At 61.6% G+C, this 11,738-nt stretch overlaps 1 protein-coding gene across 1 annotated transcript in view; it reads left to right on the top strand.

Moving 5' to 3' along the window:
- The first annotated feature begins 961 nt into the window (after nt 1–961).
- Nucleotides 962–11,738, top strand: part of FIBCD1 (fibrinogen C domain containing 1) — a 33,382-nt gene continuing 22,605 nt past the window's right edge. Inside the window, exons 1-2 of the mRNA XM_041723978.1 lie at nt 962–1,076; nt 10,125–10,604. Of these exons, the coding sequence (XP_041579912.1) occupies nt 1,005–1,076; nt 10,125–10,604 (552 nt within the window). The 5' untranslated portion in view covers nt 962–1,004. The remainder of the gene's footprint in view (nt 1,077–10,124; nt 10,605–11,738) is intronic.

The following is an 11,738-nucleotide window of genomic DNA, read 5'->3' as shown; positions in this document are numbered from 1 at the left end:
CCCCCGGGCAGGCCCTGGGCCCGCGGGCGCCAGGTCCAGGGTCGCGGACTCTGGCCAGGGCGCCCCCCGGCCCGCCTCGCTGGTCGGGATCCAGAGGGGAAGGACCCAGCGGCTGGCGACCCCAGGACGGGGCGCACCTGCCCGCGGGGCCCGGCCCGAGCCCTCGGAGGCCCGCAGGGGGCGCCCCCAGGCCGCCCCCGCCCCCGGCCCAGCCCGCGCCGCTCCCGGGAGGCCCCGACGCCCCGGCAGGGACGCCCCCTGGGCCCGCCCGACGCCCCGGCAGGGACACCCCCGCGCTCCGGGAGTCGGCGCGGGTCGGGCCCGGGAGGAAGTTTGCGGAGGCGCCGCGGGGCGCCCAGGGCCCTCGGGAGCCGGCGGGAGGCGGGCTGTCCGCGGCGCTTTGCCGCCCTCCCTGCTGGCCCGGGGGCCTGGGCCTGGGGCGGGTTGTGCCCCTGGATCTGGGCCTTCCCGGAGTGGAGTCGGGCCATCGCCGGCCGCGGTGTGTGGATGTGCGTGCGGGGGAGGGCGGGCGGGCGGGCGGCCGGGGGAGCAATAAAAGGCAAAGAGAGTCCGAGACAAAAAAGACACGGAGATTGAGAAGGAAGGAGGGGGAGGAGGGAGGAGGGGGGAGGGAGAGGAGCGCGCAGGGGGAGGCGCGGGAGCGGGGAGCGGGGAGCGGGGAGCGGGGACGGCGCGCAGCAGAGCGGCGGGCGGCGGGCGGCGGGCGGGCTGCTCTCGCGCTCCCGCTCCCGCTCCAGCCGCGCACCCCGCGCACCCGCGCACCCCGCGCACCCCGCGCACCCCGCGCACCCGCGCTCCCCCGCGCACGCTCGCCCGCCGGCCCGGCCCGGCCCCGACCCCGACCCCGACCCCCGGGCGCGGGGCCCCGAGGCGGGGACCTGGCGGGAAGGACGCGCCCCGCGCCCGAGCCCGCGCCCACCGCCGCGTCTGTGCGCCCCGCAGCGCCGCGCCTCGCCGGGCGCCCCCGCCAGTCCGGCCGGAAGATGGTCAACGACCGGTGGAAGACCATGGGCGGCGCTTCCCAACTTGAGGACCGGCCGCGTGACAAGCCGCAGGTACGCGCCGGCCGGGGCCGGGGCCTGGGGACGTGGGGCCCGCGCGGTGGGCGCGGTGGTGGCCGCTCAGCTCGAGGCTGGAGTTTGGGGTGCACCCGCGAGACGTCCAGAGGCCCGGGGCGAGGGGCGCCTTCCTCTCCTCCTCTAGAAGAGGCTTGAACTTGGGGTGCGGGTGCGGCCAGCACCCCTGCCGGAGCCGGAGCCGGAGCCGGAGCCGGGCGCTGTGGCAGAGGGCCCTCCTGCTCCTCCGCCAGCCAGCAGGTACCCGCGTGAGCAGGGGGTGGGGGACCTCTGGTGCACGGGGTGGCCAGCCCGTTAGTGCCACCCCACAAATCACACCCTTCGCTGAGTGTCTGTTTCCTCACCTCTACCATGGGCATCTTACTCACTTGCTAAGTATCCACCCTGGGCACCACCCCCTGGTGCCTGAGCTTCTGGACCGGGGTTGTGGATCCCCTGGATCTCCTCTAAATCCTCGCACTTTAAACAGGGCCCCCCTTATGCAATAAAGGATCAATACATTTTTGTCTCATGTGAGAAGACTGGGTATCATGATTCTCCAGCTTTTAAAGTCTTTTTATTTTTATTTATTTATTTATTTTTTATGATACTCACACAGAGAGAGAGAGGCAGAGACACAGGCAGAGGGAGAAGCAGGCTCCATGCAGGGAGCCCGATGCGGGACTTGATCCCAGGACTCCAGGATCACACCCTGGGCGGAAGGCAGGTGCTAAACCACTGCGCCACCCAGGGATCCCCTTCTCCAGCTTTTAAGACGAGAAAAAGCAAGGCTCTAGAGGCCGTGGAGCTCTGCCTAGATTTGAACCTCGGTCCCTGGTTCCAGGCCTGTCCGTTCTACCCTTCGTGCTGCCTCTGCAGGGGCAGTGGAGGCAGCAGGCTCGGAGGGTGCCCAGGGCTGTGCACTGGAAGGGGGGGGGGGCTGGTGAGGGCAGAGCTCCAGGGCTGGCCAGAGCAGGGCTGGAGATGGGGAGCTGAGCAGAGGGACAGCCCTGGGGCTGCCCCAGGCCGGGCTGCCAGGGGACCACGGCAGGCAGGCAAGATGAGGAGGCTCGCTCACCGAGGAGAGGAAATAATGGGGCTGCCCATTTTAAATTTTAAATTTCTCTCAGACAGATGTCTTTGGGGGAAAGAGCCGTTTGTGTTTGCCGTGGCACAAGGGGACTCAGCAGGGCCAGGCCTTGATGGCCCCTCACTCTCCAGGGCTGCAACCTGCCTGTTCTGTCTGGAGTGACAGTGCCGGGTTGTGGGAGCCCAACCCTCTACAGTTTGCAAAGCTCCTTCCCAACCAACTGCACAACCTCACTTCCTGCAGCAGCACCCCCCCTTGGGGCGGGGAGCCTAGGCAGGGATGCACATTCTCATGTCACAGGGTCCTGTGGCTCAGAGAGATTGAGGTAGGTGCTCAAGCCACACAGCGTGCTAGCAGGAGAGCAAGGATTTGAATCCAGGTCTGATCCCATTGGCTCCCAATGCCTCCCAGGTGGTCTGTTCCTTTGTTTCAGTCAGGTCAGCACCCAAGCCAATCCCAGATTAAAAAAAAAAAAAAAAAAATCCTGTCCTGCTAGGATCTGACCCCTTATCCTCTTAGCAAGAGCAGTCTTACCCCCTAGACATGTTCAGGGCTATCCCCAGCCTGACCTGTTCTCCTTTCCCACTCACCCCCTCACCAGGACTGCTTGCTTGTTGGTTTGCCAAACCCTAGCCCCACACTAGCTGCCCATTCCTAGACCTTTGTAGTGTCATCTTGTCGGCTCCACCAATACCTCCAACACATACACACCCTTTTGCTTTTGCTCAGGGAAATCCTACATGTACCTCAAAACCTATTCAGGTGTCCCCTCCTCCAGGAAGCCTCCCCTGATGTCCTATGGTTGTGCCTCAAAGTCCCAGTAGCATTCAGCCTGTAATGCTCAGCTGCCTTTTTCTCCCTGCCTTGTCCCCCACCCACCCCACCCCCCCGCCCCGGGGTCCCTTGTCTACCAGGAGCCCTCTTTGCTTGCACGCTCCCTCCCGACCCCCATCTCTAACTCTTCCCCCAGGCCCAGGCTCCTGCCCTTCCATGCAGCTCAGGTTGGGAGCTTAGGGATATTTGCTGAATCAAACTGCATGAAGCCTGAGCCAGGCTCTGTGGGTGAGGAGGCAGCAAGTGCTGCCGTGTCTCAAGGGGAGGTGGCTTCTGGGGGATCCGTTTGAAATGTGGCCTCAGGGCCTACTCTCTTTGCTGCTGCCTGGGGACACATATCCCAGCTGCCACCAGCCAGAGCCCAGCTTTCTGCCCCCGTGGCATCAGAGGCGGCTGAGGGCTGGTGGCCCCAGGGCCTGGGCCAATGTCAAACACCACCTCCCACCACACCCCTTCGGTGACCTCGCACGCACGCACTGGCTGTCCCTGTGACCAGCTCCAGGCTCATCTGAAGCTTCAGCTAAGAGGTGAGGCTTTTCCTGTGCTCACTATTGAGATGAGAGAGCCTCGCTGTCCTGGGTCCCTCCCAACTTCCTCCCTCAGGTCTGGCCCTCTCTCCTTCCTTGTTCCTAGTTTTGTCTTGACCACGGACCCGCTGCGTGGCTCTGGGGAGGTTAGTCCCCCTCTCTGAGTCAGGCTTGACCACCTGCAGAATGAGAACAGTAACCTCTGCTGAGGAGGGTTAAGTGAAATTCTAGAGTGTTTTGCAAACTGTAAAGCACTGTACACCTGTGAGGACGGTGGTTGTCACGGGAGCCTGTGGCCTGTTGCAGGGTTGGTGCCCTGATCCTTTTGCCCACCCAGGAAAACGATCTGACCACCCAGCTGCCACCAGAAGGGCCTGGCTGAGGTTTGTTAGTGGGCTGCTTCCTCCGGGGGAATAGATGCCCAAGGCTCCACTCAGAGCAGCGGCTCTCCACACCTCTCGTTTCTTGGCTGCAATCCTTCCGGGAGGTTGGCAACAGGGAAAATCAACCCATTTGACAGATGAGGAAACTGAGGGTCAGGAAGCCAGAGCTGGGAGTTGAACCTCAGTCCTCCCAAGTGGTGGAAGAGCCTTGACAGGCAGACAAAGGGAAGGGTGACCGGCTGTCCTTCCCAGGGCCAGCCTGGTCAGTGGCATCCCGTTCCCCAGGAGAGAGCCCTGGCGCCCATCGGGGCCGTGCTCACGACCCCACTGCCAACCAGGTGACTGGCATTGCTGTTCCTAGGGACTGCCTTGGGCCACTGTACCCTGGGCCTGTCCTGCCACCGCTCCTCATTTGCCGGCTGACCTTGGACAAGTGGCCACCTTCATTAGAGTGTCCCCTCTCCCCCCTGCAGAACCAAGGGGCTCCCACACATGAGGCTGGAGGTGTTGGTGGAATATTAGCCTGAGTTTGGAGTTGCTCGGATGAAAGGATCTAGAAATAGACATGATTCTTCTCTCCTGGAGCATGGAGCAGGAAGTCACCCTGTAACCGGGTTCTCCCCGGCGGGGGCTCCTTTCTCAGCTGTCCTCAAGGCCCGCCACCCCATAGAGAGGTCAGCCTCGACAATCCCAGGGAGTGTCTCCTGGTACTTTGGAAACTTCTAGAAACATTGCAGAAAGAAAACTAAATTCTCATTGGGAAGTTCTTCCTGATGTGTAACCTAAGCCCCGCTGCATTGAGTCTGCTCAGCAACAGTTCTTAGAGTCCCCGTCTCAGCTGGGATGTTCAGCTGTGACCCTGTGCCTCAGGAAACTTAGACTGTCATGAGGGGAACAGAGACTCACAAGTCAGGTGTTATTATGAGGTACTGTAAAGAAAAGCATCTGTCCTCGCATTCCTTGGAGTTTAGGTGGAGGTCACCTGGTTAGATGTGTGCTGGGAGAGAAGGAGGGAAGAGGCCCACGGGGATGGCAAGCCAAGGACTGACTCCCTTCTGTCACTTTCTGTGCCCTCCTCTGGGCCGGGCCCTGCCCCACAGAGTTCGCCATCCCGTCCAGCGGAGCGGCTATGAGTGAAGGCAGGGCAGGAGTGTGGAGGAGACCACTTCCTGGAGGAGGTGATGTTTAAGTTGAACAGCATTTGCCAGATCTCGCTTGAAGGGAGACCAATGTGTTTTGGGGGGGCAACAGGAAAGGAGCCAGGCAGGTGGAAAGAGCGGGGCAGGGTTGGGGGCGGAGCCTTGCAGGTACCCTGGGCTGAGGGGCCCAGTGGACCTGGTCTGGAGGGCAGGAGGCCCTGTAGCTCTAGAGGGATCCTTTGCCGCTGTGTTGGGGAGTGGGTTGGCAGGCCTGGAAGATGTCAGGGAGGCCGCCGAGGAGATGAGGTCGTGGTGATTTAGAGGCAGATGAGGGGGCACAGGGCAGAGCCAGGTGGCTGGCTCGGTGGCAGTGGAGTGGGGGGAGCCCAGTAAAGCACTGGCTTTGGAGGGGCAGTGGTGGAGGTGGTGCTATCCCCAGGGCGGACTCTCTGGAGGGCTCAGGTTAGGGGTGGACAGAACCTGGTTGGGTGTGGGTGGGCTCAGTGAGCCATCTCAGAGGAACAAGATCCTCCCTGGAAATGTATGAAGATACCACCACCGCCACCACCACCAGAGCTGGGTGTTTCCTGAGGAGTGCCAGAGCTCGAGCAGCTTGGAGCCCATAAGAGGGGTGGACTTGGGCAGCTCTCTAAGCCCTGTCCCTTTGTCCCCTTCAGCTAATCCCCCAGGAGACTTCAGGTGCCCCTCAGCATTGGGACGTATTAGAGAGACCCTAGCAAGAAGGGGGCGGGGGTTCTTCCTCAGAGCTCACAGAACAAGCTAATAGGCCCTCTTCCTAAATCTTTGGGACCCCAGAATTGCAAGCAGAACAACCAGCCCCTCACTTTAGGGGATCCCTGGGAACCCCACCCCAGTTCCGCCAGGGCCAGGGCCTCAGAGTTAAACAGGTGGGAGCTATTTACCCCGCGGTGAGAGAAGATGTGTGCTCCTGGAGAGAGGTGAGGAGGACGCCCCCCAGGGGCTCTGGGTCTGCCCCCCCCCCCCCCCCCCCCGCAGCTCTGGGCCTGAGAGCCCTTGCTAGTCCCCATCCCGCACACCACCCACCCCTGATTATCATGATCCACAGCTCCACAGTGTGGTTCCGTCATGGTGAACAGCTACCCTGCCTTTGGCTGGGGTGCACCTAGGAGACAAGGGGCTCAGGGCCACTTGCATTTGGATCTGTCCTTGCCTGGCCTCCCCCGGAGGGACACTTTCTTCCTGCTTTGATACAAGGAGTAGAGTCCCAATCTACCCCAGGTGTCTACCCCGGGCACTACCTCCACCTGGGTCCCCTAGTGAACAGGGCAGAAGGCAGGGGGCGATGCCCAGCAGGGCATTGAGGTGCTGTGTCCCTTCCTCCTGAGTACTTCTTTCCCCCGCCAGACCCCATGGCCACCTCTGAGGCTGGGGACACAGAGGAGGCCATGGGGAAAGACCCTACCTCTCCACTGAGGCACCTTTGGGGCTTCCTCCCTCCTGCCTCCCCTGGCACGAGCCTCCTTGTCTTTGTCTGGGCTTCCTGAGAAGCCACTGACTGTGGGCCCCCACTGGGGGGTGGGAGGTCATGCAGAGTGCAGCCTTGTCCCTCCAACTGGAGGCTCACATGAGCAGTTAGTGGCAGAGGGGACCTTGAACCCAGGGCCCCTGGCTCCTCTCATGCCCACTGTCCGGGATACCTTCCCAGCGTCCCCACTCCTTGTCCTGGGAGGTGAGAGCCCTGCGTGCCTTCCCTGCCCTGCTGCAGACCCCGGGGTGTGCACCCAGCCCGGCCACAGCCAGAGGCCCGTTAATGAGCTCCAGCCCCACCGTGTGCTCCAGTGGGCTGCCTGCCGCCCGGAGCCCCCCTTATTATCTTGGGCAAATTCCTTTGCGAGCCACGTAAACAGCAGCCTATAAAAGTGAACAGTAGTCCGTGTTTCGGGTGATCTCAGAAGACTAATTCTCCACTGCTGAGTGGCCCGTTTCATCTCCAACTCCATCATCCCCCTGCGCCTTGGGGGTGGGGGCTGCGGCTTTCTCAAGCCTCTCTCTCCTCTTTTCCCTCTCTGCCTTCCCTCCAGGGGCTGGGGGCTTGGGTGGAAGCAGATGCACGGGAGGGTGGGGGTCCTGGAGACATGGGGGACACATGGCTGGCCGCTCTGCCTTGCCAGCTGGGGACCTTAATGTTCTCCAGTTGGAGGACGTTGCTCAGAGCTGCTCAGGGCAAGGTGTCTCCCGATGGGCTCTGGGAGGGGCCTGACGGGGCCTCACTTGCTGACACAGAGCTTCGTCCCTCAAACCCCCGGTCACGCTCCAGATAGGGAAGAACGTTGTGGACAGCGAGCAGCCTTGTGTGCTTCCAGTCACTGGCCCTGGGTTCAAGGGCTGGCCCAACCCTGGGAAGGGAGGGGTCCTCTGCTCTCCGAGCTTCATTTTCCCATCTGCCAAGTGAATCCGACCATAGCAGGGGGTCGTTTGAAGATTTCAGGGGCAGGCGTGGGGCACGGGTTCAAGGAATGGTGGCGATTAGGTGGTGCCCACCTGTCTGGAAGCTCCTGACCTGCAGGTACCTGGGGAACTCATCCTGTGCCAGGCCAGCAGGGATGGCTCAGAGTTAGAGGTGGCCTCGCTTCGAGGGCCAGGGCTCAGCATGGAGGGCACAAGTCCCTGCCCTGCCAAGCGCAGTAGGTGCCAGGACCTTCACCTCCTCCCCGTGTGAGCACAGTCACCAAGAAGTGACCTGGTCCATCTGCTCTTCCTCCCATCCATCCAACAAGCAGCTGCTCTGTGCCTGGCGAGCAGGTGCTGCTCTCGGAGGCTCTCATGGTCTGGGCTAAGTGTCCTGGGCCCAGGACTTGCCAGCCCAGCCGTCCTGGTATGCACAGCTTTCAGAGACTCCCAAACCAGTGCACACACCACACAGGTTAAGGATCACAGGTCATGGCACGTGAGCTCTCCCTGGGCAGGGCTAGAACAACTGCCACTCCCTCCTCAGCAACTGGCCTGGAGCCTGGCTCATGGGGACACTCAGTGGACACTGAATAGATGTTTGAATGAGCACAAGAATGGAGTCAAAGGTGATGAGTAGTCTTAATGAGTAGCCACCATGGGGGGTGGGGCAGAACAAAAGGCCATGGGGACATGGAGGAGGAGCCTCCCCCTAAACTAGGTTGGGGCAGGGAGGCCTGGGGAAACAGTCAAGGAAGGCTTCCTGGAAGAGGTGGCATCTAGCCAGGCCCTGAAGGAAGAGAGGGAGTTGGGAAGAGGAGCAGGAGAAGCAGGTGCCTCGGGCTAAGAGAGCAGAGCTCTGTGCAGAGCTAATGTGAGGGAGCCGACGTGTCCAGGTCTGGCAGGAGTAAGCTGTCTGGATGTGTGGAGCCCGGGATGGACGGGCCGCCCTGGCAGGTATGGAGAGAGGAGGGCCAGAGCGCTGAGTCCCGCGGGTGGGCTAAGGAGTTGTCTCCCTCATCTCACCAAGAGCACAGCACCCTTCCTGGGGTAGGGGGGTCCTCTTGTCCACCTGCACCTCATCCCTGACCCCATCTTCCTCTGGTGCCAGGTAGGACTCAGGACTTACTTGTAGAATTTGAGTTCATGCAAAACAAGCTGCTCTACTGCACTTTCTTGGAGTAAGACACATTGTATGAGAGGACTCGCTGTTTCACGTACCACTGAGAAAAAAAGGGTCAGTTACAGCCGTAGGAGCTCCCAGCATCGGAGGTGTCAAAATGTGGAAAAATGGAAAGGTGCCTCTCAGCGTCAGGGACATACAGAAGTAACACTTTAGTGGAAAATAAAGAACCAGACACCTCCCGACGCTCTGTGCACATTGATCACGAGGTAATATAAGCCGCTAATATTTACTGCGCATGCACGATGCGCCGGGCACAGCTCCAAGTGCTTTCGTAGACTAACTCAGTTAAAGATGCATCTCCAGTCCCGAAAGTTGGAAATGTGGGGGGAAAGCCAGCCGTAGGAGGTGCCTGCCCCTGGAGGAAGCAGGGGGCAGGTGGGCCTAGGGGGCTAGTCTGAGCTGGCTTCTGCTGTGCGACCCGGGGCAAGAGCCCTTGGCTCTCCTGGGTCTCATGTTCCCCACATGTCACATGCTCCGTGGCTGCCCAGCAAGCTCCCTGGGGGCTGTGAGCGATCGGGGACAGCGAGTCCAGGTGTGCTCTTGCATCTTGGTGCCTCCTTTAGCAACAAGCCGCCCCCCAGCCCGGGTTCCAGCTTCCTTTGCCAGGAACCCCCGTGGGATCCCAAACCCAAGTTTTGACCTCCCCTGCCTTCTCCTGCTCTGGGGGGCCCAAGCTGCCCCTCGGCCCCAGCCCTCGCCTCCTTCAAGGGAGGGAGGTACCTTTCTCCAGGTTCCCGGGCAGGCTCCGCCCCTTAGCCTGCTCTGGGGAGGAGAGGAGAGGAGATGCTGGACACCCCCCAGGCCTGCACAGGCTTCGGGACTCGGGCTGTGGGTGCTCCAGGTCCAGAGGGGCCCTTAGTGATGGGCGCTCCTTCTGCTGTAGCAGTACGGCAATTCTTAGCATTGTTGCTGTCACGTTACAGCTCTCTTCCTGAGTCTGCATGGCTGGCCCCCACGTGTGGGGCAGGGTGCGTCATTATTGCCTCCATTTTACAGGTGAGGACAACTGAGGCTCAACAAGGTGATGTCCCTCACCCAGGGGTTCCCCCCTCCCCTCCGGAAATGGCAGCAAGGGGGCCTGAGGCCGTGGGAGCCTTCACCTGTAGTCTTGAGCCACCCAGGAGGGCTGCCTTGGGGAGGTGTGCCTGCCTTAGTTTCTCTTTTCCTCTCCATCTCGGGCTGCCTGCACCTCTCACTCACTCGTTCTTGCTTTCTCATTGGTCCTGAGCTCTCGGTCTCCTCTCTGGGCTGCTGTCTCTCATCTCTGCCTCTCTATATGACTCCGTTTCCCCAGGCCCCAAGAAGGGAGTCCCCTGAGTCTCGCCCAGGCTTCGCAAAAGCCACCTGAGCTGCCCTCACTGGGCAGAGCTGGAAGCACAGTTCTGCCCCTAATGCCGCCCCTCCTCTGTCCTGTCCGTCTGTCTGTCTGTGTCTGTGTGCGCACGGGGCCTGCCCGCAGTGGACCAGCTGCGGCTACGTGCTGTGCACAGTGCTGCTGTCCCTGGCTGTGCTGCTGGCTGTGGCTGTCACCGGTGCCGTGCTCTTCCTGAACCACGCCCACGTGCCTGGCACGGCGGCCCCGCCTGTCGTCAGCACCGGGCCGGCAGGTGCCAACAGCGCCCTGGTCACCGTGGAGAGGGCTGACAGCTCACGCCTCAGCATCCTCATTGACCCGCGCTGCCCCGACCTCGCCGACGGCTTTGCCCGCCTAGAGGGCGCGCAGGCCTCCGTGCTGCAGGCGCTGGCCGAGCACCAGGCCGAACCGAGGCTGGCAGGCGAGCAGGAGCGGGAGCTGCTGGACACCCTGGCGGACCAGCTGCCCCGGCTGCTGGCCCGGGCCTCGGAATTGCAGGCGGAGTGCGCAGGGCTGCGCAAGGGCCTCGGTGCCCTGGGCCAGGGGCTCGGCGCCCTGCAGAGTGAGCAGGGCCGCCTCATCCAGGTAAGGGGCTGCGGCTGCACCTGGGGTCTTGGTGGGGGCTGGGGGGCACCTGATGTTCATGGCTTCGCTCGATCCCCGAGGGCCCCAGAACCAGGTGGTGTCACTGTTCCCATCTACCATCAAGCAAATGAGCCTCGGAGAAGCGAGTTTCTCATCCGAGACCACACAGCCAGAGACACCAGGATTCAAATCATTTCCAACCCACTGTCCCGGGGACCCTGGGGACCTGGGTACTTGCATTAGCACCCCATAGCATCCCACAGTCAGGTCAAGTCCAGGGCTCGAGGGGCTTCCCAGGTGCGCCAGTGCAGGTGAGGCAGGACCTGGCCTCCATCTGTAGTGACTTAAGGTTCAAGGTCACGTGTCTGGTCCTGGGCAAGCCCTCTCCCCTGCTGTGCCAAATGGCCAGGGAGAGCTGTACTCCCTCCCCAGCTCCCTGTCACCCGTTCTCTGCCATTTGATGCTCTCAGCTTTCTAGGGAAGGAGGGACCAGCTGAGGGAGCCCAACCAGACTCAGCCTCTCCCACCGCCTCCGCCCATCCCCCCATTGTCTCCCCTCTTCTGAGCCAATGCAGGTCCTAGCAAGCACCTGTTAGGTCTGGGGGAAGAGTTTCCAACATCAACCACTCAAAGAGCAGCAGCAAGAGCTTCCCACCACATACAACCAGGGATTTAGGATCATCTCTTTGGTTTTCCACCATTTTCCAGAACAGAAAATGGAGGCCAAGAAGGGACAATGATTTGTCCAGGGTACAGTGGCCAGGTTAGGCCTGGCATCTGGCCTTCCAGTGCCCTGCCCACCCTCAGCTTTGGACCCTATCACCCCTATGACTCAGGTACTTAGGCACCAGGAGCTGAGACCCACCCTGCCATTGGTCCCAGACCTTCCTGGACACCGGGGATGACCAGGCATTTGGTCACACAGCAGCTCATGAGCAATGGGTCTCTCCCCTCCTCTGAAGACTGCAGCTGGAGAAATTATAGCCCTTGTCATCCTGTGTGGGTGACTGATGAGAAGGCACTTCCCCCTCCTGGGGTGGGGTGGGGGTAGGGGAGTTCGGCTGCCCCTTCTATCAGCAGGGCTCAGAGGAGACCTCCAGATTTTCTGGGTGACCTGGGGCCCCCACCTTGCTC

This window comes from Vulpes lagopus, chromosome 12 (assembly GCF_018345385.1).
Source record: "Vulpes lagopus strain Blue_001 chromosome 12, ASM1834538v1, whole genome shotgun sequence".
NCBI lineage: Eukaryota > Metazoa > Chordata > Mammalia > Carnivora > Canidae > Vulpes > Vulpes lagopus.
The sequence above is the reverse complement of the archived record's forward strand: the minus strand, read 5'-3'. Positions and strand labels throughout refer to the sequence as shown.